This window comes from Sarcophilus harrisii, chromosome 1 (assembly GCF_902635505.1).
Source record: "Sarcophilus harrisii chromosome 1, mSarHar1.11, whole genome shotgun sequence".
NCBI lineage: Eukaryota > Metazoa > Chordata > Mammalia > Dasyuromorphia > Dasyuridae > Sarcophilus > Sarcophilus harrisii.
In genome coordinates this window covers 581,421,261-581,444,480 of record NC_045426.1, presented here as the reverse complement: position 1 = coordinate 581,444,480, position 23,220 = coordinate 581,421,261, and the positions used below count along the sequence as shown (strand labels likewise).

The window sequence follows — 23,220 nt, the reverse complement described above, 5'->3', positions numbered from 1 at the left end:
TTTTTTGTTTGTTTGTTTACTTTTTATTTCTCGTGTTTTTTTCCTTTTGTCCTGATTTTTCTTTTACAACATGACTAATTTGGAAATATGTTTAAAATGATTAAACATGCATAACCTATGTCAAATTGCTTGATGTCTTGGGGAGGGAAGGGAGTAGGGAGAGAAGGAGAAAAAATCTGGAACTCAAAATCTTACAAAATGAATGTTAAAAATTATCTTTGCATGCAATTGGAAAAATAAAATACTATTGAGGGGAAAAAGATTTTACAGTTAAGTTTATATTCTAACTTCTGTTAACTATCACTTCTCATTTGGCAAATAACTTGCTGATTAAGGTGTTTCATAGGTTCTTTTGGCTTCCTTCTTTAAGGCAATAAATTTGTATTTATTTAACTTTTGGATAAGCTAATAGTTGATGTAGATGTTATTTCTGTAGAATGTGTTCTGTTTTTGATGTTCAACAACTTGTTTAAATAATCTAGGGCTAAATCTTTTTTTAATTGTGTACTATCTCCTTTTATCATTATTATTGTTGTTATTATTTCTTCTTGTTTCTTAAACTAATTCTGATTACTGAGCCTGGAGTCAAGAAGAACTGAGTTCATATCTGGTATCACATTTATCAATTTGTGACCCTTAAAATCTGAATCACTTAACTTCTGTTTGCCTCAATTTGCTCATCTTATAAATGGTTATAATGATAGAACCTACCTTCCAAGATTATTGTGAGGATAAAATGAGATAATATTTACAAAGCTCTTTATAAACCTAAATGTCTTTATAAATGATATTATTATTATTATTATTATTATTACTATTATTATAGAGTTAAATATGTTTTCCCTTTATATTTTTAGGAATGAATCAAAATCTCAAGTCTCAACTTTTCAAATTAAGTTCAACATTAACTGAGGGTTGCATTTTTTTCTTTTAATTTTATGTTATCTAAAAAATTTAACAGTGTGAGATAGTTCATTTTCCAACAGTACTAGATAACTAAGATATGACTGTACTAGATGCATACAACTTTTTATTCCATAGTCATAAAATAGTATTTATGTGACTTAGTGACTACAATGATTATGGTTGTTAAAATATTTGTAGTCTTTGATCTTCAGGAGCTTACACTAAAATATCCTTAAATAAATATTTTCTTTATGTAATTTTAAGCCCTAGTAGCTTATTAAGGGTTAGTTATTAATACTTAATAAATAAATATTATTAAGTATTATTATTAATAATAAGTTATTAAGTAACTTATTAATTAAGTAAATTATTATTTACTTAATAAGTATTACTTATTAAGTAAAGCTTATTAGTAAGCAGTTATTAAGGATGCCTATTATGTAGTGTATCATATTGTTTATAAAACACAGAGAAACTTTTTTTGTTCTCTAGCTGCTTATATTATAAGAGGAGCTAACATTCTTATAAATGTTATAAACCTTTTAATAAAACAGTAATGAAGTTATGGTATCCAAAGAGTAAAGAAACAATTTCACAGTAGCCTGAAGAGATTCAGGTTTTCTCTTTCAGCTCAAGTCTAAGGCAATTTTTTAGCCTACATAATAATAAGAGAAGAAGAGTACTTCTCTGTAATGTTGAATATTTTGGTATGAGAAATGTACAACTCACTTTTTGACTTTCCTCTACCCCAGCTCCAATACTGATGGGTTTTTGTGCATTAAATTTCTAGTAATTCTGGATAGAGAAAAGCCTTTAACTATATTGGGACAAGATGTAGAATAGGAAATAATATGCAGATCCTCAAGTAATCTAATATAAATCTGAGCATTATGATTCTTAAAGTTGAGATATTTTCTTGCATATATTCTTTCACATTCTCCATTGTCCTATCACTTCTTAGAAAGAGGACTTCATCCAACTACGGTCTTTGAAATCTGCCAGGAAATCTCTCAAGAAATCTGAAAGAGCAGGCTCAGCAACTTTCAGAAAATCATCAGGGAAGAGTGAGGCTCCTGATGAAATAGCTGAGCAGGAGCTCACTGGGAAGAGGTGGGTACAGTTACAAAGGAAGTTACTGTTCTGTTTTAACACACTATTGGAGTGGAAACAGGTGTGTTTCCATTATCCACAAGTCTCACTTGTTTGAAGAATTTTCATGTTCAATAGAAACTGAGAATTAGTTGAGTGATAATTTGATGTGCATTCTTACATTTCAAGAGTAAATATTCCTAATTGTTACTTCTGCACATAAGTGTACACTACTGAGGGGTAGATCCAAAGATCATTAATGTCAAAGGTAGAGTCTTTTTGAATTCTAGAGTTCTATATCATACTAAAATCCGAAGAACTCTCAGAAAATCTTGCTATTAAGAAGAAAATACTAATGATGTAATTTCATTTTATTTATTGTCATTTAACTTTTTTAAAACTTTGCTTTTTCTCTATCCATCATCAATGAATATTATTTCTAAGAATTATTATTTTCAATTAAGATGACTAGGCAAATGAAAAAGAATGAAACTCAAAGCTTATGATTCTTAGATCAGTTCCAACTGCTAGAAATGAATAATTTCCTATGTTTATAATTTTTGTGCTTGTTAATATGGATAATCTAATAAGTAACAATATAGGCAAGAGTTTTTATTAAATTGAGAAATTTTAAAAACAATTGACCTAACTTGAAAAAAATTTATATTGGTGATAATTAAGACTTGATAAATTATATTATTGATAGAGTAAATGAGTTTTATTGATGACTTTTTATTTTATATTGAAGTCATTTCCAAGTCTAATCTCTCCCTTCAGTATAGAACTTTCACTTTGAATAAAAAACAACTAAACAAAACCAAATGATAGAGTGATCCTTTTTGGATAACCTATGTAATATCCTGTACTTATAGGCCTTTCCCCTCCACTTTTGCTGAGGGGAACAAGAGTTACTGTATTTTTTATTCTCTAAGACCAAAACTGATTATTAATTATAATTTCTAAGACTTAGATTTTATCTATTACTGCAAAAATGAAATACAGTTTTAATTTCAATTTTACTGTTACAGAAAAGACATGGTTAAATAGTAAATGTTATATAATGCTTTACTTGGTGCCAGAAAGATTTGGGTTTATATTATACTTCTAGGTATGTAACCTCCTAACTTCCATGATCTTCAGGAAATTTATTAAGATATAAGTTGTAAATAATTTGTGATATGAGTAAGTGAATGAAGTTCTCATAACCACAAAATTACCAATAGGTTACATTATCTAAAGCAACTCATCTTTTCCCAAAAAACTAGCTTCCCTCCCAATTTCCTGTTTTTTATTCATCAAAGTATAAAACCTTAGGATTTTTTTATTTCAATTAAATTTTAAATTTTAATAATTTCTTCTCTCCATATATCTAATTTTTCTTTCACAAATTTTATGAAAGCCAGCCTTTTTTTTCTTTTCTGTTATCATAAGCTTAGTTCAAGCCTTTATCATCTCACATTTAGACTATTACAAACAACTCCCTCCACTGATAGAAATTTACAGCTAATAACTTATAGTAATATAGAATTGCTAGAGTCACTGAGATTTTTAGTGAGTTGTCCTTGGTTATACAACTAATAATATGTATCAGAGACAGCACTAGAGTTGGCTTCTGTACTCAAAGACTGTCTTATCTACTTTTGCTGCTTCTAAATGAAATATTATGATAGAAAACAAATCCAAAATTGTGGGGTAGCAGGAAAAAGTATAGCTGAATTTCCTCCCTTTCCCCCACAGTTTCTCCACAAAGATCTAGAAAATATACTAGATAGAGACCTGACTGGGAAATTTAAGAAGAAATTACAGTGCCATTTTTCTAGTCCAGCTGAGCATAGGGAAACAGACAAGAAATGTCCATGGATATTGGAGATTGGATCTATCCTAGAAGAGCTTCATGGAACCTTGCCTGATACGGTTTTTTGATGTGAGATCCAAGACTATGCCTCAGGACAAGAAGAGATTATTGACTCACACAGAAAGGCCTGTCCATGTATAGGATTCAGGTATTTCATTGGAAGCTTTGTCATTCGCTACCCAGTTTTAGGATTTAGGGCCTGAGTAGACCAATGAGGTGACCTGTACCTAAAGGTGGTGTTGCAGAATACAAATTGCCTGGGAACCTGACAGGGTTCACTCAGAAATCAGTATCAGTCCCTGACTAACAAGAAGTCATATAGTCCTGTTTTCAGATCCTCATGACCTCTCAAAACTTCCAAAATAGAAATGACACATCAGAGATAAAGCAATTTCAGGTGTACCCATGGTCTAGGACTCTCAAGAAGCAAAGAAGGTAAAAACCTCATGAGCCTTACTCATGCTCTTTCAGCATCTTTTCTCCCACCATCCACCATGGTCACTAGCCAATCCAACCTATAGGTTTGCAAAAGAATGTCACACTGTACCTGATTTCTCGATGCTATATCCCTCATCCCTTTTCAGTAGTGCCTCAAAAATCCAAACTCCAAGAGCAGAGGCAGAGATAGGGCAGGATACCTTTCAGGGTTTAAAATAGACCTCAACCCCTTACCCTCTTTCTCTCAGATCCACAATGTTAACAGATGCCAAATGGTAGTTGTAATAGCAGCAGCATGACAATGTTCTGTACCATTGGGCTAGAGAATTGATGAACAGAGGGGATAGGACACCATGTATGTGGAGGTGTTGTGACATTCCACCAAGCCTTGAAAAAAGAGTTTAGTATTCAGCTGGGGCCAATTGTACCTCCCCAAAAGTCACTTAGGACAGATATGTAGACTAGTAAATCATGAATTGTCCATTTTGGGAGGAGACCGAGATATTTTGAGGTCTGTCCACCTGTGAGATGACCAGATCATGGGTGGTAGTAGTTAGGGAGGGTAAGAGAGAATTATAGCATTGAGAAAGGATCAGAAAGTGAACAATAAGGGAAAATAAGGAGGGAGGTTGGGGAAGATTGAAATTACCAAAGATTTCAGGAAGAAGAAAATCCAAAGATCCCCTCAAGTATAAGCTGATAAACCAACAGGGAAGATATTAACATCAGAAAGAAATATTGGCTACAGATTTAATAAACATTGGGAAGTCTCATAAAAGAGGGGATAAATAATAGGAAATACAAATACACAGAATTGAAAAACAGTCTGGAAAGAGAGAATGGTATCCATATACACAAAACATGTCAATCTCAAAAATAACATGCATAGAGATAATTTAAAAATCATGAGTCTCCCAGAAGAACATAACCTAAAAAAACTGAATACTATAATTTAAGGAATATTATAAGAAAAAACTGTATGGAACATCTGAACACATAAAATAAAACTCCAATTTAAAAGATCCATCAATCATCTCCAGAAGAGAAAACCAATGAACAAACACCTCAGCAAACTCAAAAACATAGCATTTAATTTTAACAGTTCCTTTGAGAAACAACAAATTCTGTGAATGATCAGGAAAAGATCTTCAAATTCAAAGGAAAGGAAATTCAAATATTACAAGACTATTTTGCATCCTCATGAAAATTCAGGAGAAAATGGGATAATGTGTTCTGAAAAACTATGGAAATCAAGATGCAGCTCAAGGTAACCTACTCTGCAAATCTGAGCATAATCATAATTGAAAAAAGAACATCTTAGTAATAACAAAGAATTCGAAATATCCTTTGAAAGAAAACTAATTCTGAAGAAATAATATGCTTTTCAGATTACCCTTGACAACAGAAATTCAAGAGAGGTAAATTAATAGAGCAGCCAAAGATAGCAGCAGCAATAGTGACATCACAGAAAGATCATGAAAAGACTTGTTTCTAAATATACAAAAGGAGACAAGGATGAAGGTGGAAATCAAGTAGAGCTGATCGTAGTTAGCTGGGCCTGTAGAATTATGGACCGAACCACATGACACTTTACTTACCAGGTTTTTGTAGGACTAAATTACAAAATAGAAGGGTGCATGAAAGGAGTAGAGGAGAATCAAGAGAAATATGTAATGTGCACTGGTCAAGTCATGGACTAGCAATGCAGGGAAGGTAACTGTTGTGGTCTTGGGAGTGAGTGAGGTGGCAGGGGAGTGATGGAAAGGGAGAAGTGAGAATAAAGTGCACATTTCTTAGCCTGGCTTAATGCCTCTATAATCTGAGCCCAGAAAATTAGAAACCTTTTTAACTTTATTTATTAATTCTCTTTTACTTTTGCCAAATTGAACAATTATCCATAAAATAAACCTTGTATTTCCCACTATCCTTAACTTTGATTCTACTGTGGCCCCTGATTTGGACTGTTTTCCCCTTTCTGCTGATCTAAATTCTTCTTAAATTCCATTGCTGTGTCCTGAGCTCCCAAAGACTCTCACTTTAAAACAGCCATAAATTTATTGTTTCTATCACCTATTAGGCACTTATCAATTCAACTCATATGTTTTTCTTTTTTTGTCCTTGTGTGTGTTTTTTCCTCAATTAGATTAGTGGTACTGCACTATCATGATATCCTTTACAATTCTAATTATATCTTTAATATCTTCATCAAAAACATTTATTTGACTTGACTTGTTGGTTCCTTATTTCTTTTTTATTCTAGTTCTAAGTGCATGACTATAAGCAGCAAAGTTATTCGTTTAACATCTTTTACTGACATTTCTGAGTGTCTGAAGCCTCAGTTAGATAGAAAATTCAGCTATACTGAAGAAACTACTGTAAGTATTCTGAACAGTGGCCAACCTAGTATATGATTTTATGATGTTGTGATTCTTTAGTTTAATAACATAACTATGTTGTTTTTTTTTTAGAATGTGTTACAAATATATACTTTTCCTTTTGTAAGATGTTTTCTCTTTGCTTTCTTTTTGAGATGAAAATAGCACATTTTGTTCATTAGGACCAAAGATGATAGTACCAAATCAGCATAGAGTACCAAGATACTAACAAAGATAATCGTTTTGGATATCAACAGTTATTATTTCTAAAATTATCCATGTTTTCTATTTTTCAATGTGACACAAAAGTATCAGTACTCTACAAAAGTAGAGTAAACTTGATAACATCCTTTCAGAACTTAGAGTTTCCAAAAGTTAATGACACTTTATTTCCAGATTAATACTATCTAATTTAATGAAATATAATCTCCTCATTCTGTAGTAATTTTCATACTCCCTATGTCCATATGTCATGCTCTTTTATAGAAGCTTCAATCTTTGGGTATAGAATAAAAGTGTAGATAAAATTTTGTGCACTTATTATTTTTGGACATTTCTTCTCATTAGGACCATAATCCTGCTTTCTTTTATTGAGTCCATTATTGTTTGGCTTATAATTCTGAAAGTCAGGATTTTCCAAAATAGAGTGAGATAACAAGAGCCTTATTTAAATCATGTATTGTATCCCTGATGCCAAAGAAGATTTTGAGGTTTTATGAAACAAAGAAGTTCATATTATTCTTGGGTCCCTTTATTGTGAGAGCTGGACATTCATATCACCTCAGAGAAGAAAGGAAATAGAGCCAGCCCTCATGTTTCTAGGGTGACATAAGGATTGCCAGTTTTGTTGGCAGAGAAATGCATAAGCAAAGTTTTTATGAGGACTTACATGACCATGTGGCTTCAGGCCACAGCTTAGTGTGGAACTCTTAAGAGAATTCCCTCAGGCCAAGTAATAGTTCTGAACATGGGGTCTTTATTACCTTCTCATGGCTATAATAGCAGCACCTAAAGGCAAAAAGAATAGTAATTCTGTAGGCCACCGACGGAAACTTGGAAGACTTCCTAGGGGAAAAAAATAACATCATTGTAGCTGAATGCTAGTATTTGAGATTCAACAGGAAGTTTAAAATCATATTCTTTCATATAGAACAAAGGCTGCTGCCATTGTTAGCTTCATGGACCACTTCTGACTGTCAGATATGGCTATGATACATCAGTTACATAAGTGATACAAAAATAAAATGACAGTTTAGTAGATTAGACGAAATCCCATTCTCTATACCTTCCTTCTAAGAAAAATGAAAGTAATATTTTCAGAGGCATCTGTCTAAGTTATGTAAAGGATAGAGTACTGAACATGGAGTTAAAAAAAAAAAAAACCTGAGTTTGAATCTGAACTCACATTTGTACTAAGGTGAGGAAATTTAACTGTAAAGAGGGATATAATAGCACCTACCCTTAGGGCTATTGTAAGAGCAAATGAGGTAGCATATAGCTTTTTGCAAACCTTATATGGCCATGTAGCTAATTATTATTAGGTGCATGATAGATTTATGCTTTGTTGCCTAGGTTAAAAAAGCTCCAGCTGATGCTGCCTTATTTGGATCTGAAATGGAAAATTTGCTGCAATCTTTGTTTGTGGAAAATAGAGCTGGATACTTCTTCACTAAGTTCTGTGAACGTTCAGAGAACAAGGTAGAAAGTGACCATATATTTAACCTCTGAAGACTGAATCATAATTCATCTCCATGTAAAGTTAGAGGGAAAGGGAAAAATAAAAAAGAAATCTCCTTATCAGGAAAGTTATCTTTAGTGTCAAAACTTCTCCCTATTGTCAGATACTCTGTCATGTTACTTGGCTAAAATTCAAATATATATATATATATATATATATATATTATTAATTTTCCATGGTCTATTCTTACTTTAGAGACATAATGAATAGCTAAAATGTATTAGGTAAAGACTGATTTGTGATTGTGTTACTGATTACAAACAGAAGCTTTTTAGTAGCTGGAATATTTAGAATATTGCACTAAATTTTCTCAGGTTTTTACCATAAACAATGGCTTTTTACAGTGTTGTATCTTTTCAGGATTGTGAGTAGTATCAGTAGTACAATTTAAATTCAAATTGTTGAATTTTACATGTTTTATAATTATAATAAATTCTTTTAAATATTAACCAAAATTAATAAAAAATTTACAAGGTTTTCCCCCCGAGTTTATTTTTTGCTGTAAGTGTTTTCATAAACTATAATTTTGCCTAAGTGAAAAATCAAAAGCATTTAACTGCCTCAAATGTTAAGAATAGAATTTGATTTCAACATGGTACAACTTTGCACATAAAGTATTAAAATACATTCAGTTTTTGGCTTTATTCCACAAAAATGTGGTTAGTCTTCAAATGTTAATTAGGATTCTTACTATTTTAATGGCCAATTATAGGAGAAGGATACATTTTAGGAATATAACGTTCCAGTGACACTTCCATTAAATAGTTTGTACTGTTGCCAGTACATGATAGAAGATTAAAACCATCTTAAATTGAACCTGATTTAGGATGACCCCAAGGAACTAAATAATTATTTGCATTAGAAATTAGAATTTTTTTAGAGACCTAATAATTGGGTGGTAATAATTTATATACTTTTTCCATCTGTAGCTTTGGAAGAACAGTGCATATTTTTGGTTTGACCTGCAGGCTTATCATCAACTATTCTACCAAGAAACACTTCAGCCGTTTAAAGTATGCAAACAGGCACAAGTAAGTAGAAAATACTATCTGTTCAGGTCCAGGAAATGGAAAACTTTGTCCAACTCTACAGGGGAAATCTAGGAGTGCAGGCATAAAGTCAATAGTTAAGTTATTGCTGTGAGATTACTTAAATAACAGTCTATTAGTCTATAATTGGATATGTTATTTTTTAATTTTATCTTTTTTTATTTGATACGTTTTATATTTCTTCTCTGATGCCAAATATTTTGTCTTCTCCCATTTATTCTCCCCCTCCACTTCATTCCCTTTTCTCCAAATTACACCTTTTTTTAACTAGGTGGCCAGGATGCAGACCAAAACAGGCTTCTTTTAAGGAATTGCTAGAGTATCTAGAAGTGTATGTAATGATAATATCTGAGATGATCTTTATTGAACTTATAGAGGAAACTAATTGCTGGGTCATTTTGGTTTGCCTTAAAGAGGAAGTTAATGATGAATTCCTGATATATTAATAATTTGCCTATAGCTAGCTTTTATGTTCTGAATCATGTGAAGCTGTCGTTGATATATTATAGTATCAGAGATTTTTTCTAAAAAAGAAAATGTGTTATGACAATTCAGAGATATGGAGGGAGATGGGATGAAGAAAAGATCTGCTTACCAAGAGGAGAATAGAGAAACAGATCTCTCTCTAGAAAGGGGAAAAAAAATATTAGTAGAGTAAAATCTCCTTGTCTTTATGTTGTTTTATGTTCTTTAAAAGGGGAACGAGGGGAGGGGGATTAAACTTAGAAAATATTATACCATTTGGTTGCCTGTGGAGCTCCATTCACAAGAAGGTCTCTATGGAAATTGAGCTAAAGGAAAGAGATAGCATTTGTCATAATTTTACTGGGGTTTTTCTAAATGTTTACAGATATTTTCACCACCTTAATGCTAACCTTAAATAACTATACTTTGTAAATAGCTGACAGGGTATAGCTTTTTTATTTTCCATCATGAGACTAAGGGCCTTAGCTTCTAGATATCTAAGAACTGGGACAATAGTTTTAATCATAAAATGGAATCTTTCATTTGATAAAATAGATCCCTTAGACCTGTAATCCTTTCTGCCATGGTATAATTTGCTACTTACTGATCTCTTTTCTTTTTTTGATTTAAAAATTTTATTGATATCTTTTGCTTTTATATCATGTTCATTTTTAAATATTCCATCACTATCCTCTCCTTTGTTTAAAAAAATAATAATAATAAAGGGAAAAAACCTAGTTTTGTAAAACTAACCAACCTGTCTCCTGAGTGTGATAGTATATACCTTATGTTTCATTTCCATAGCATCTTTTCTTCAGGGTTGTTAAAGTAAACATACCATTCATATATCATTTGAGTAAAGATCAGGTGTAGAAGTTTTTATTCTTATGAAAGTAATGGAAGGGAGAGATCAGTTGATTGACAACATTCCTGTAAATCAAGTAAGCTCAGAACAAAATTATCTACTTCTGTATAGTGTAGGGTATCAATAATAACAAATAAGAATATAGTAAGTTCAGGTCTGTAACTGACAGTGGACAAATTATTCACTAATTTGTCATTAGCTTCAGCAGAAATAGAGCAAGGTGACTTGTTTTTTCTTTGTGGCCAGCAGAGCAGGGAAATAGCAGAAACATCAATAAGAGGGTTAGATGTACCTGCTCATTTTACACTGAACTGAAGGCTAGTTTAAAGGACTCATTCTTGTCACGTTTGAAAAAATATGGAAGGGCCATCTTTCTTTTATTCCACAATAAATAAACATTTATTAAGCAATTATTCTTTCCCAAGTGTAATTCTAGATACTGGGGATATACACAGAAAAAGCAAAAACTGCCTCTACCCTCAAGAATCATATAATATAGAATATTCAAGAAAGATATTTTTTCCCCCTTTTTGAGAGGGCAAAACATTAAGTCTGGGATGATCAGTCAAGGCCACATGAAAAGAGGAGCACTTGAGCTGACCCTTGAAGAGAGGTCAGGATTCTCAGAAATAGAGGGGAAGAAGAAAGCTCATTTGAGGGATGAGGGGCAGCCAGCACAAATGCAACTAGGCAGGACAGAGAATACTGTATGTAAGGAACAGCAAGAAGACCAGTTAGATTGGACTTGTCTGAAGCTCTCAGAGCTTTACTTAATAGTATCTAGCAACAACATCTCAGAATTATCTCTCCAGGTTCTTAGAACATGAGGTAAGAAGATGAACTGGATAGGGGCCTAGCCCTTATATGACAGAAAGCACAGGATCCACCATCTACTTGGATAGGACCAGGAAAGACCTCAAGAGCAGTGAGAAAACTTGAATGAGGATGGTGATTAAGGATGAGATATCTTGAGTCAGCAGAACAAGAGCCAGCTCACATCTTTGGTTGCTAATAGGCTGTGTGTGTGTGTGTGTGTGTGTGTTTAAGTAAAATGTCCTGAACAGGATAGAATCAGGGTGATATGTTTTCATTCTTTTTCCTAATCCCAATGCATTAGTACAAGAAAGCAACTGAATGAGTGAAAAATATTCATTCTATACTGTGTAAGCACCAGAGAAACAACTATAAAAGCAATACAGTCACTGAACATTGTAATAGAAAAGCCATCACATACAGGAGAATGATGTCCAGGGAGGATATTTTAGTTTGGAAAGACACAGGGATTGTAAATCATCCTAGGGAGAAGAGATTAATAATACATCTACTCCATTTGTGATGGTACTATTGATTTTATTGTTTTCAAAAAGAGTACAGGATATCATTAAGAAGACAAGACTAACATAAGTATGAAGTGTAGAGAATACTGTGAGGTATGGTTGGATCCAATCTAGATTTGATAGGATAAGTGATGAAATGACCAATCAGAACCTCAAAATAGGGATTCCAGAGCTGAAAGGGTTAAGAGCTCCAGGCTTTTGATCTGGAAAGTGCAGCAGCAAGGGCAAGGAGGAAAAGAAGTCTTTGACCATTTATCAATTGGGAAATGACTTGTAGTTTTGTGGATTTGACTCAGTTCTTTATATATTTAAGAAATGAATCCTTTATCAGAGATATTTGTTGCAAAAATTTTTTGCCAGTTTTTAATTTTGGTTGCATTGGTTTTATTTCTGCAAAACTTTTTTTAAAATTTTTTTTGGTTTAATTTTATATTTAAGTATCTTTTTAAAACTATGAATATTTGTCATAAAGAATTTGTTTTTTTTTTAAATTGTAACTTTTTATTAACAGAACATATGCCTGGGTAATTTTTTTTTTTTACAACATTATCCCTTGCACTCACTTCTGTTCCAACTTTTCCCTTCCCTCCCTCAATCCTCCCCAGATGGAAGCAGTCTTATACATTTAAATTTAATGTATATCCTAGGGAAACAATATATGTGTAGAACGAACAGTTATCTTGTTGCACAGGAAGAATTGGTTAGAAGGTAAAAAAGGAAAAAAAAAAATAAACAGTTTACCCAATTTCCCAGTGTTCTTTCTTTGGGTGTAACTCTTCCATCCATTTATCAATTGAAACTGAATTAGTCTTCTCTTTGTCAAAAAATCCCTTCCATCAGAAACATCCTCATCAATATGTTGTTGGGGTATAAAATCTCTGTTCTCTCATTTCCTCGCTAGTTCATGTAAGTCCAAATCCTCTTGTATTCATCCTGCTTATTTTCTTACAGAACAATAATATTCCAAACATTCTATACCACAGTTTACTCAACCATTCTCAATTGATGGGCTCCATTCATTTTCTAGTTTCTAACCACACAAACAGGGCTCCACAAACATTTGGACATACAGGTCCCTTTCCTTCTTTATATATCTTTGGGAGTAAGGAGTATGCCTCTTTGGATCAAAGGGTATCAAGTTTATCTTTTGGGCATAATTCAGATTGCTCTCAGAATGGTTGGATTCCTTCACAACTCCACCAACAATGTCCATCATGTCCCAGCTTTCCCATCCCTCAACATTCATCATTATTTTTTCCTGTCATCTTAGCCACTCTGACAGGTGTGTTTTATCTCAATTTGTCTTAATTTGCATTTCTCGATCCCAGTGGAAATGTTTCAATTTCATCTCTGAAATTCCTTTTAATCCTTTGACCATTTATCAATTGGGGAAAAACGATTTTTATAAATTGGAGTCAATTCTCTATATATTTTGGAAATGAGGCCTTTATCAGAACCTTTAACTGTAAAAATGTTTTCCCAGTTTGTTGCTTCCCTTCTAATTTTGTTTTGTGCAAAACTTTTAAATCTTATATAATCAAAATGATCGATTTTATATTCTGTAATGCTCACTCTTGTTTAGTCATATTTTTTCCCTTCTTCTTGGATCTGACAGATAAACTATTCCATGCTCTTTGAACTTGCGTATTATATCACCCTTTATGTAAATCACATACCCATTTTAAACTTATCTTGGTATATGATGTAAAATATTAGTCTATACCTAGTTTCTGCCATACTGTTTTCCAGTTTTCCCAGGAATTTTTTAAATTAAATAATATTTTGTTCCAAAAGCTTGAATCTTTGGTTTTGTCATATACTAGATTACTATGGTCATTCTAATGTAATGTGTAATTAATCTATTCCATTAGTCCCCCACTCTATTTCTTAGCCAATACCAGATTGTTTTGATAATTACTATTTTATAATACAGTTTAAGATCCAGTATGGCTAGACCACCTTCCTTCACATTTTTTTTAATTGATTCCCTTGATATCCTTGACCTTTCATTCTTCCAGATGAATTTTGTTATTATTTTTTAAGTTTATAAAATAATTTCTGGTAGTTTGATTATTATGGCTTAAGTATCTTATTCTTAAGAATTACAGTTTATTTTTCTGTTGCTCCCATAGCCTCAAGGTGATGTAGGCAACAAGAATACTGTTGAATCTCTTTCTTTCTATTTTCCTTACAAACTATGCTTTAACCCAATGGCAGTTAAGGAGTCGCTGGAGATTATTAAGAAGGAGAGTGACTTGGTTTTAGTAGTTTTAGAAAAACTACTTTGGTAGTTACAGGTAAGATGGATTGAACTGAAGAATCACTTGAGCCAGGGAGAACAAATCATTGGTAATTTTAAATAATAGCTGCAGTTAAATAATGAGGTCCAAAATCAGATTTCAATGAGTTAAGAAGTAAATGAAAGGAGAGGAAGTGGGAGCAATGGTTACAGACAGCTGTTGGGGATACAGTGATTAGAGTGCTGAACCTAGAGCCAGGAGGACTTAAATTCAAAGTTGACCTCAGCCACTAACTCTGTGACCCTGGGTAAATTACTTAATCCTATTGCCTCAGTTTCTTAATCTGTAAAATGGGAAGGATTGTGAGGATCAAATGAGGTAATATTTGTAAAGCACTTAGTACAGGGCCTAGCATATAATAGATATTTAAATGTTTGTTCCCTCCCATTTCTCTTTTTCTAGAAGTTTGAGAAAAAGAAAGAATAGATGATAGTTTGTGGGAACAGTAATAATAATTGTGTGTGTGTGTGTGATGCTTTAAGATCTGCAAAGTTTTATACATATTATTTCAGTTGATCCTTACAACAATGTTGGGAGGTATGTTATTTATGTTATTATGATCCTCACTTTACAATGAGAAAACTTAAAGCAGACAGAGATTAGGTGGTTGATAATGTTGAGAGAAAGTGAAAAATAGCCTCTAGCACAATGGATGAACTTTAAGGAGAATGTGGATAAGATAGGCAGGTGGTGATGAGTTTTACTCATCACAAAATACTGCATCATTGGAAGGAACTCCTGAATTGATATTACAGATCCATCTGTGTGTTTGAGAAACACTTGAGCTCAACAGGAGCAATTTTGTTTTATTCTGTTAGTGGAACAAACTTTGCAAATGTAGGATAAAATTGCACAAAACAGTTGTCTTTCTATGTTTCTCCAGCTCTTGCTTATATTTAACACCATAGAAAAAAGAAATCAGGAGTAGCAGGAAATCAAGTATATTCTTTTTCTTTGACTTAAGCACTTAGTGGTTTGTCACCTGTTCTTTCAGGGAACAAAGATGGGTTATTCCTTTTTGTATTTTCTCAGAGAACCAGAAGTTTTGGAATCAAAAATGAAATGACCAGGCTACATATACACATTACCAGTTATGTATTATTCTGAAAGCGCTTCATAATGAGGTCTAAGCTGTCTTTAAATAACTACTTATTTAAAGCTTATCACTAATTATACTTGAAAAGTTTTCATGGCATATAATGACTAGTGTTAAAATTCATTTGTTAATTCTCAATTTGGCTTATCACAATCATACATTACTCTTATAGTTTGCCACTTCTACTTCATACACCACACACACACACACACACACACACACACACCAACTAAATATTCCAGGGTGGTCCTGACATTTTTATCCAAGTAGTGTGAGCTAAGTGTTTTTCACTGGATTGGCCTTGTATGTTCAGGTGCATAAGCAGAGCTCATAATTGTCTAGTAGACCATCAGTTTTAAGAAAGAAACTGTTTCCTAAGAGATGAATAAATATGATTGTGAGAGGTAGGTAAAATTAGGATTGTGATTAAGTATTACATTTTGGTCTACTTTTACAATTATCTCATTCCTCAAGTGGCTAGTCAATTTTTATCTAGACTTGGTGTAAAGCTATTTTTTTGGAGCTACAGATGTAGGAGCTTAAGAAATAGTCAACCTTGGATGATCAATCACTACTAATTATTCAGGTGTTCACAAAATTAACACTATCCTTTTTAACTATCCTACTTTATTATATTTGTAAGGCAGCCTTTTATGTCTGGTTCATTTAATTCAGTTTTAAAAAAATTTTTAATTGCTTTTTATTTACAAGTTATAGGCATGGGTAATTTTACAGCATTGACAATTGCCAAACTTTTTGTTCCAATTTTTCCCCTCCTTCCTCCCACCCCCTCCCCTAGATGGCAGATTTAATTCAGTTTTTCAAACCATCACCTTGTTTTAGTTTATAAAGCAATAACAATTTGCATGTCACTGTGCTAATAATTAGGACTATAAAGACAAAGTTCCCAGCACTTAGCACATTGTTCACATAGTAGGCACTTGCTAGCTTGACTAATCTTCCGGAGATACATTTAAACAGATAAGTAAATACACTGTAATTTAAGGAGATAAATAGAGCCCCAAAATTCAGGTTTACTATGTAAAGATTTTTATGGGAGGTATCCTCTGAATAGAACCATGGAGAAAACTTAAGGTGCAATTGGAAAGGAATTATATCTCAGAGTGGAGAAAATATCCAGGAAGAGATGCTGTTCACCAGTGTCAAATGCCGCAGTGAGGTTGAGAAGCATGAAGACTGAGAAAAGAACATCAGAAAGAAAGATCTGTCATTGTTGCTTAAGAGCTACTGTATACCTCGGTGATACAATGTACAGAGACCGGCCTGAAATCAGGAAAAACTGAGTTCAAATCGAGCCTCAGACATTTGCTAGTTCTGGAGCCTGGACAAGTCATTTCATCTCTGTTTTCCTGGCACCTACCTCCCAAATTTGTTGTGAGGATCAAATGAGATAATTATTGTAAAAACCTTAGCACAGTGCCTGACACATAAATAAATGTTAGCTATTGTTATTATGAGATGCCTTTTTAACTAACCCTCATAGTCACAAAAGCTGAAATTCCTTATTCTAAAATTTTCTTTGGATCCTAAAAGTTAGCCAATACATATCCACCATGCACTTTTTGTTTTGTATATATTGGATGTAGATAAAGTGTAGTAGAAATCTAAAATTTAGATTTTAAGGCAGAAGAGCTTGGTTTGAAACCCAGTTTGGGCATTAACAACCTGTGTGACTTGGACAATTTATTTTATCTCAGTGTCCCTGGTTTCCCATCTATAACACAGAGAGTATAATATCTGTGTTACCTACCTCATAGGCTGTTGTTGATAGTATTTGTACTGAGTATTATTAAATGTTCAAGGTACTGTGCATGATGAGCACTGAACAATACAAAAATGGAAATAGACACTATTTAAAAAAATTTATTATAGCTTTTTATTTATAAGATATATGCATGGGTAATTTTTCAGCATCGACAATTGCAAAACCTTTTGTTCCGATTTTTCCCCTCCTTCCCCTCACCCCCTTCCCCAGATAGCAGGTTGGCCAATACATGTTAAATACATTAAGGTATAAGTTAAATATGTTAAGGTATAAGTTAAATGCAATATATGTATGCATGTCCATACAGTGAAATAGTGAAACTATTTTAATAGATATGATATGACTGACTTTTAAAGTAGAAGTGATTTCTGAATCAATTGTATGCAGTCATACCACCAATTATTTATAACAAAGGTCAAATTCAAAACCAAATTTTTTTAAAAGGTCATAGAATTATAAAACTTGAGAATTAGAAAGGAATTTAGACAACTTGAGAATTAGAAAGGAATTCCCATTTTAACAAATCTAGCAAATGAATGAAGCTGCTAGGTAGTATAGTGAATGGATTGTTGGGTCTGTAAACAGGAATACCTGACTTCAAATCTGGCCTTAGACACTTCCTAGCTATGTGACCCTGGTCAAGTCATTTAATCCTGTTTACTTCAGTTTCTTCATCTGTAAAATGAATTGGAAAAAGGAAATAGCAAACCACTTCTATACCTTTTCCAAAAAAGTCCCAAGTGGAATTGTAAAAAGTCAGACACAACTGAACAACCACAACAAAGCAAATGAATATTCAGCCTCTGTTTAAATTCTCCAAGGAGAGGGAATGCAGCTGTAATCATCTCATTCTTAGGAAGTTTTTCCTGATCCTATTCTAGACTCTAATTCTGTTTCTTTCTCACTTCTATGCACTTCTCTGGATTCTGTTTCCTAGTGCCAAACAGAACCAGTCTAATTCCTCTTCCATGTGACATGCTTCAAGTATTTGAAGAAAAGACAGTGATCATTTCCTTGAGTCCTCTCTTTTCCAAGCTATGAATGTCCACTTCCATCATAGTTCTTAAACTGTGGTGCTCCAGACTGAACACAATACTCTTAAGTGAGAACTAAGGAGAGCAGAAGACTATGGAGCTATTACATATATTTCCTCAAAGCTTTTTTTGACAACTACATTGCACTGCTTACTGCAAATCTGAAATCTCCATATAGTTTTTAAAAATTTTTATTTTATTTTCATCTGATGGAACAAAACAAGCATTTTCATAACACAGCATGCTTTTAAAAAAAAAAAAGATGAAATGGCTACACTAGACACAAATAGATATATGTATGTAAAATTATTTTATACATATTTCTATTGATCAATTCTTTCTCTGGATGCAGATAATCTTTTTTCACACGTCCTTTATTTTTAATTTGGGTATTTATAATAGAGTGGCATAATCACTGAAAATCTTTTTTTTTTTTTTTTTGGCTGAGGCAATGGGGGTTAAGTGACTTGCCCAGGGTCACATAGTTAGGAAGTGTTAAGTGTCTGAGACCAGATTTGAACTCAGGTCCTCCTGACTTCAGGGCTGGTGCTCTATTCACTGCACTACCTTGCTGCCCTGACTCAAAGTCATTCTTAAAATAATATTACTGTTATTGTTTACAATGTTTTCTTGTTTCTAATGATTTCACTCTCATTATTTTGTGCAAGTCATTCCATGTCATTCTAAAGTAGCACATTAGTGTTCTATCACCACCATACACTACAACTTGTTTGTTCATTCTTAATTGATAGGGATCCCTACAATTTCCTGTCCTTTGCCACCATAAAGAGAACTGCTACAAACATCCCATTCACATTCATGGTTATAATTACTATTTGTGAATTTCCCTTCATCTTATTTTTACTCACTATATTACTTCTCAGCTTCTCTTTTCCCTAACTCTGTTTCCTTATCTTCTCCTTCCACTTCCCAACATTTCAGAATCTCTCCATCCTCTCATTCCACTCCTCCAATTTCAATTCACACCCCTCAAAAAGCCCCTCATTCTCTCCTCCTGTCCTCCCAGTTCCCAATCCACAAACCCTCTAAAAGTTCCTCTCCTCTCTTGTCCCCCAGTTTTCTCACCTTTCTGTATGTTATAGAAACTCAGGATTTCACATCCCGGCAGCTTCTAGTCTAAAAGATTTAGACTGGTGCATTATGTCTCTCTTTTTTTCCCCCTCAATAGTATTTTATTTTTTCAATTATATGTAAAAGATAGTTTTCAACATTCATTTTTGTAAGATTTTTGAGTTCTAATTTTTTTTCCCTCCTTGCCTTATCTCTCCCCTTCCCAAGACAAGAAGGAATCTGATATAGGTTAGGTTACACATGTACAATTATTTAGAACATTTTTCCATATTTGTCATGTTGTGAAAGAAAATTCAGACCAAAATGGAAAAAACCCATGAGAAATAAAAAGCACACAAACAAAAGAAAAGGTGAAAATAGTGTGCTTCTATCTGTATTCGGTCCCCATAATTCTCTTTCTGGATGCTGATGGCATTTTCCATCTCAAGTCTATTGGAATTGTCTTGGTTCACTATATGGCTGAGAAGAGCTAAGTCTGTCATAGTTAATCATTATATAATCTTGCTGTTACTGTGTACAGTGTTCTCCTGGTGCTGTTTACTTCACTTAGCATCAATGGAACATTATATTTCAATAAACAAAAGGAAAAAAAAAAACAAAAGAGCTGGGGTTGCATCCAAAAATAACTTACTGAGCAAAGCTGAATATAATTCCAAATGAAAAAAAAATGGTACATTTGACAAACTGAAAGACATTCATGTATTTGTTCAGAAAGACCAGAACTCAATGGAAAATTAAACATAAGAGATCCAGAAGAAATATAAAGAAAATGTTAAAGTCTAATTATAAGGCACTTAACTAAGGTTAAACTCTCTCTCTCTCTCTCTCCATATATATATATATATATATATATATATATATATATATGAAAATTTTATCAGAATTCTTAAAACTGTCATCAATACTCTGGTTGAAAGAAAGATTGGAGCTGAGTTGTATATGATAGGGTGATTCTAAAAAAAAATTGGGTAGGAAAAGATAAAGGAAACAATTATATTATAAAAATAGAACATGAAAGGAAAGACTAATATAGAGGAAGCAGTTGGGGGATGGAGTTGGGGAATATTGTTGAAATCTTACTCTCATTCATTGAAGAGGAAATAACATGTACATTTAGAAAGGTATAGAAGTCTTCTGAATCCATATAGTTTTTTGTTTTGTTTTGTTTTTAAGAACTGTTATTTAATTAAATATCCTACATCTCTTGCACTTGTGAAGTTAATTTTTTTAAACCCAAGTATAATACTTTACATTCATCATTCCTCTTCCCCCATTTTTTGGTCATGCTAAAATATTTTTATTCTCCTTCACCTTTGCCTTTGCTCAGGGCAAACATTTTGTGGGGGGTTTTCAGTTGAATTTTTGCTCTATTGCCCACCTTCCCTACTCCTGCTAGGAAAAAAAAGAGCAAAATCCTTATAACATATGCATAATCAAGCCAAACAATTTCCCATGATGTCCATGTCAAAAATGTATGTCTGAATCTGTATATTAAGCTCTTTGTCTCTGAGGAAGCAGGTACCATTTTTCACATGGGTTCTCAATAATCATAGTTGACTGTTGTGGTATTCAGAATTCTTCAGTCTCTCAAAATTGTATGTTTTTACAACATTGTTGTAATAGTTCTGCTTAGTTCACTTTGTGTAAATTCATACAAATCTTCCCAAGTTTCTCTGAAATCATCCACTTCATCATTTCTTATAGACTATTATTCCATTACATTCATATACCATAATTTGTTCAGCCATTTTCCACTTGATGGGTACGCCATTAGTTTCCAGATTTTTGCAACTATGAAAAGAATTTATATAGATTTTTTTGCATATTTATACTTTTTAAAAAAATTTACTTGAGGCAAAGTCCTAGTATAAACATCTCTGGGTCAAAGGGAATGATCCATTTAATAATATTTTGTGCATAGCTTCAAATTGCTTTCCAGAAGAACTGTACTAATTCATAATTTTCTTTTTTGGCAACCTTGCTAATCTGTTAAGTAAGAGGTAGAACTACAGAACTGCTTTAATGTCCATTTCTCTAATTAGTTATTTGGAACTTTTTTTTTTTCCATTGGGCTATAGATGGCTTGAATTCTTTCTATGAGAACTACCTATTCATGTCTTTTACTATTTTTCTGTTTGGGAGTAGCTTATAAATTTGAATCTTTTCCTTCATTTTAGAAATTAATCTTTTCCATAGAAGCTTTCCAAGTCAACCATCATTATTCTGATCTTCACTGCATTGAAACTGCTTGTGAAAAAATATAAAAGCCAGTCTTATTTTGTGGGCCATTCAAAAGTAGATAGCCACCAAATTTTGGTTATAAGTTATATAAATTAATATTTTTATCAAAGAAATCCCAAATGAAATCACATAGAGAATCCTGTGATTGAGACTGAGGCTACCTTACAACCCAGCTAATTCCAGGGTTCATTGCTTGCTGTTTCAGTGTAATGAGCCTGGAGGTGTTTACACTTCATAGGGTCAAACCTCTGTCCTGCTATCTTTCTTTGGATCGTCTCTGAATGTCCCAGAAGGACTGTTCAGGCAGAATGCCTGAACTCTTATTTGTTTATAACAGTTCTATGTTTCTCCTGAGGTACAATTTTGTTTTATTTATGGGAGAAATCTGGAGAGCTTAGAATTTTCTGACCTAGTTCATCATCTTCCCCAAATCTTCTCCTATGGCTCCTTTCTGCAACTGCTTTCCAGTTTCCCAGCAGTTCTTGTCAGATAGTGAGTTCTTGCTCCCATAACTGAGATCTTGAATTTATCATGCATTGCTTATTTTCTTTTGTATATCGTGTATCTAATCTGTTTCATTGTTCAACATCTCTATTTCTTATTCAGTACCAGATTGTTTTGATGGTTACAGTTTTATAATATAGTTTGAGATTTGGTACTAGCAAACTCTCTTCCCATTTTTTTTTTTTTACGGATTCTCTTAATATTCTTGTCCTTTTGTTCTTCTAGATAAATTTTATTATCTTTTCTATTGCATAAAATAATTATTTTATAGTTTGATTGATATGGTTTATTCATGAGCAATTAATATTTTTCTGTCTTTATTTGTGTGAAGTGCTTTATAATTGTGCTCATATAGCTTCTGAGTATGTTTGTCAGGTAGACTACAAGTATTTTATATGGTCTATAGTTATTTTAAATGGAATTTCTGTTTCTATTTCTACTGAGTTTGTTTAGATTCATTTTATATTCTGTAGCTTTGCTGAAGTTGTTCATTGTTTTAGTTAGTATTTTGTTGTTGTTTTTTTAGTTGTCAAATGTTTTCTAAGTAAATTCTCCTCTCATTTGCAAAAAGTTTTGTTTCTTCTTTCCTATGCTTATTTCTTCTATTTCTTTTTCTTGTCTTACTGCTATAACTGGTCCTGTGTTTCTTTTTTTCCTTTGGGAGTTTATTTATGACATTCATTTTCTTTTTCTAAGGTAGTTTTTTAAAAGTATTTTATTTCCTGTTCTATTAATCTAGACAACTTATTTTTTGTTAACTATTCATCAAATTCATTCACAGTGTCATTTTTTTTTTTTGACACATAGTTGGGCAAAATAGTTTCTAATGGTTGCTTTTATTCTTAATTAGTTTTAATTCACCTTTTCCATTTTGAATATTGATTTTTTTCTTTAAAAAAAAATCAAATTAACCACTGATTTAGCTATTTAAAAAGATCCCACCTCTTACTTTTGTTTATTAGTTCATTGTTTTTGTTTTTGTTTTCAGTACTGTTCATCTCTCCTTTGATTTTTAGAAATACTATTTTGATGTTTGATTCAAGAGTTTGA

General features: G+C 32.7%; 1 protein-coding gene across 5 annotated transcripts in view; it reads left to right on the top strand.

Moving 5' to 3' along the window:
• The window catches only part of RGS22 (regulator of G protein signaling 22), a 162,066-nt gene that overhangs the window by 59,061 nt on the left and 79,785 nt on the right, over positions 1–23,220 (top strand). For all 5 annotated transcript variants that reach the window (XM_031947043.1, XM_031947040.1, XM_031947042.1 and 2 more), the window contains 4 exons: positions 1,868–2,016; positions 6,549–6,663; positions 8,236–8,361; positions 9,331–9,432. In XM_031947043.1, coding sequence (XP_031802903.1) covers positions 1,868–2,016; positions 6,549–6,663; positions 8,236–8,361; positions 9,331–9,432 — 492 coding nt within the window. The remainder of the gene's footprint in view (positions 1–1,867; positions 2,017–6,548; positions 6,664–8,235; positions 8,362–9,330; positions 9,433–23,220) is intronic.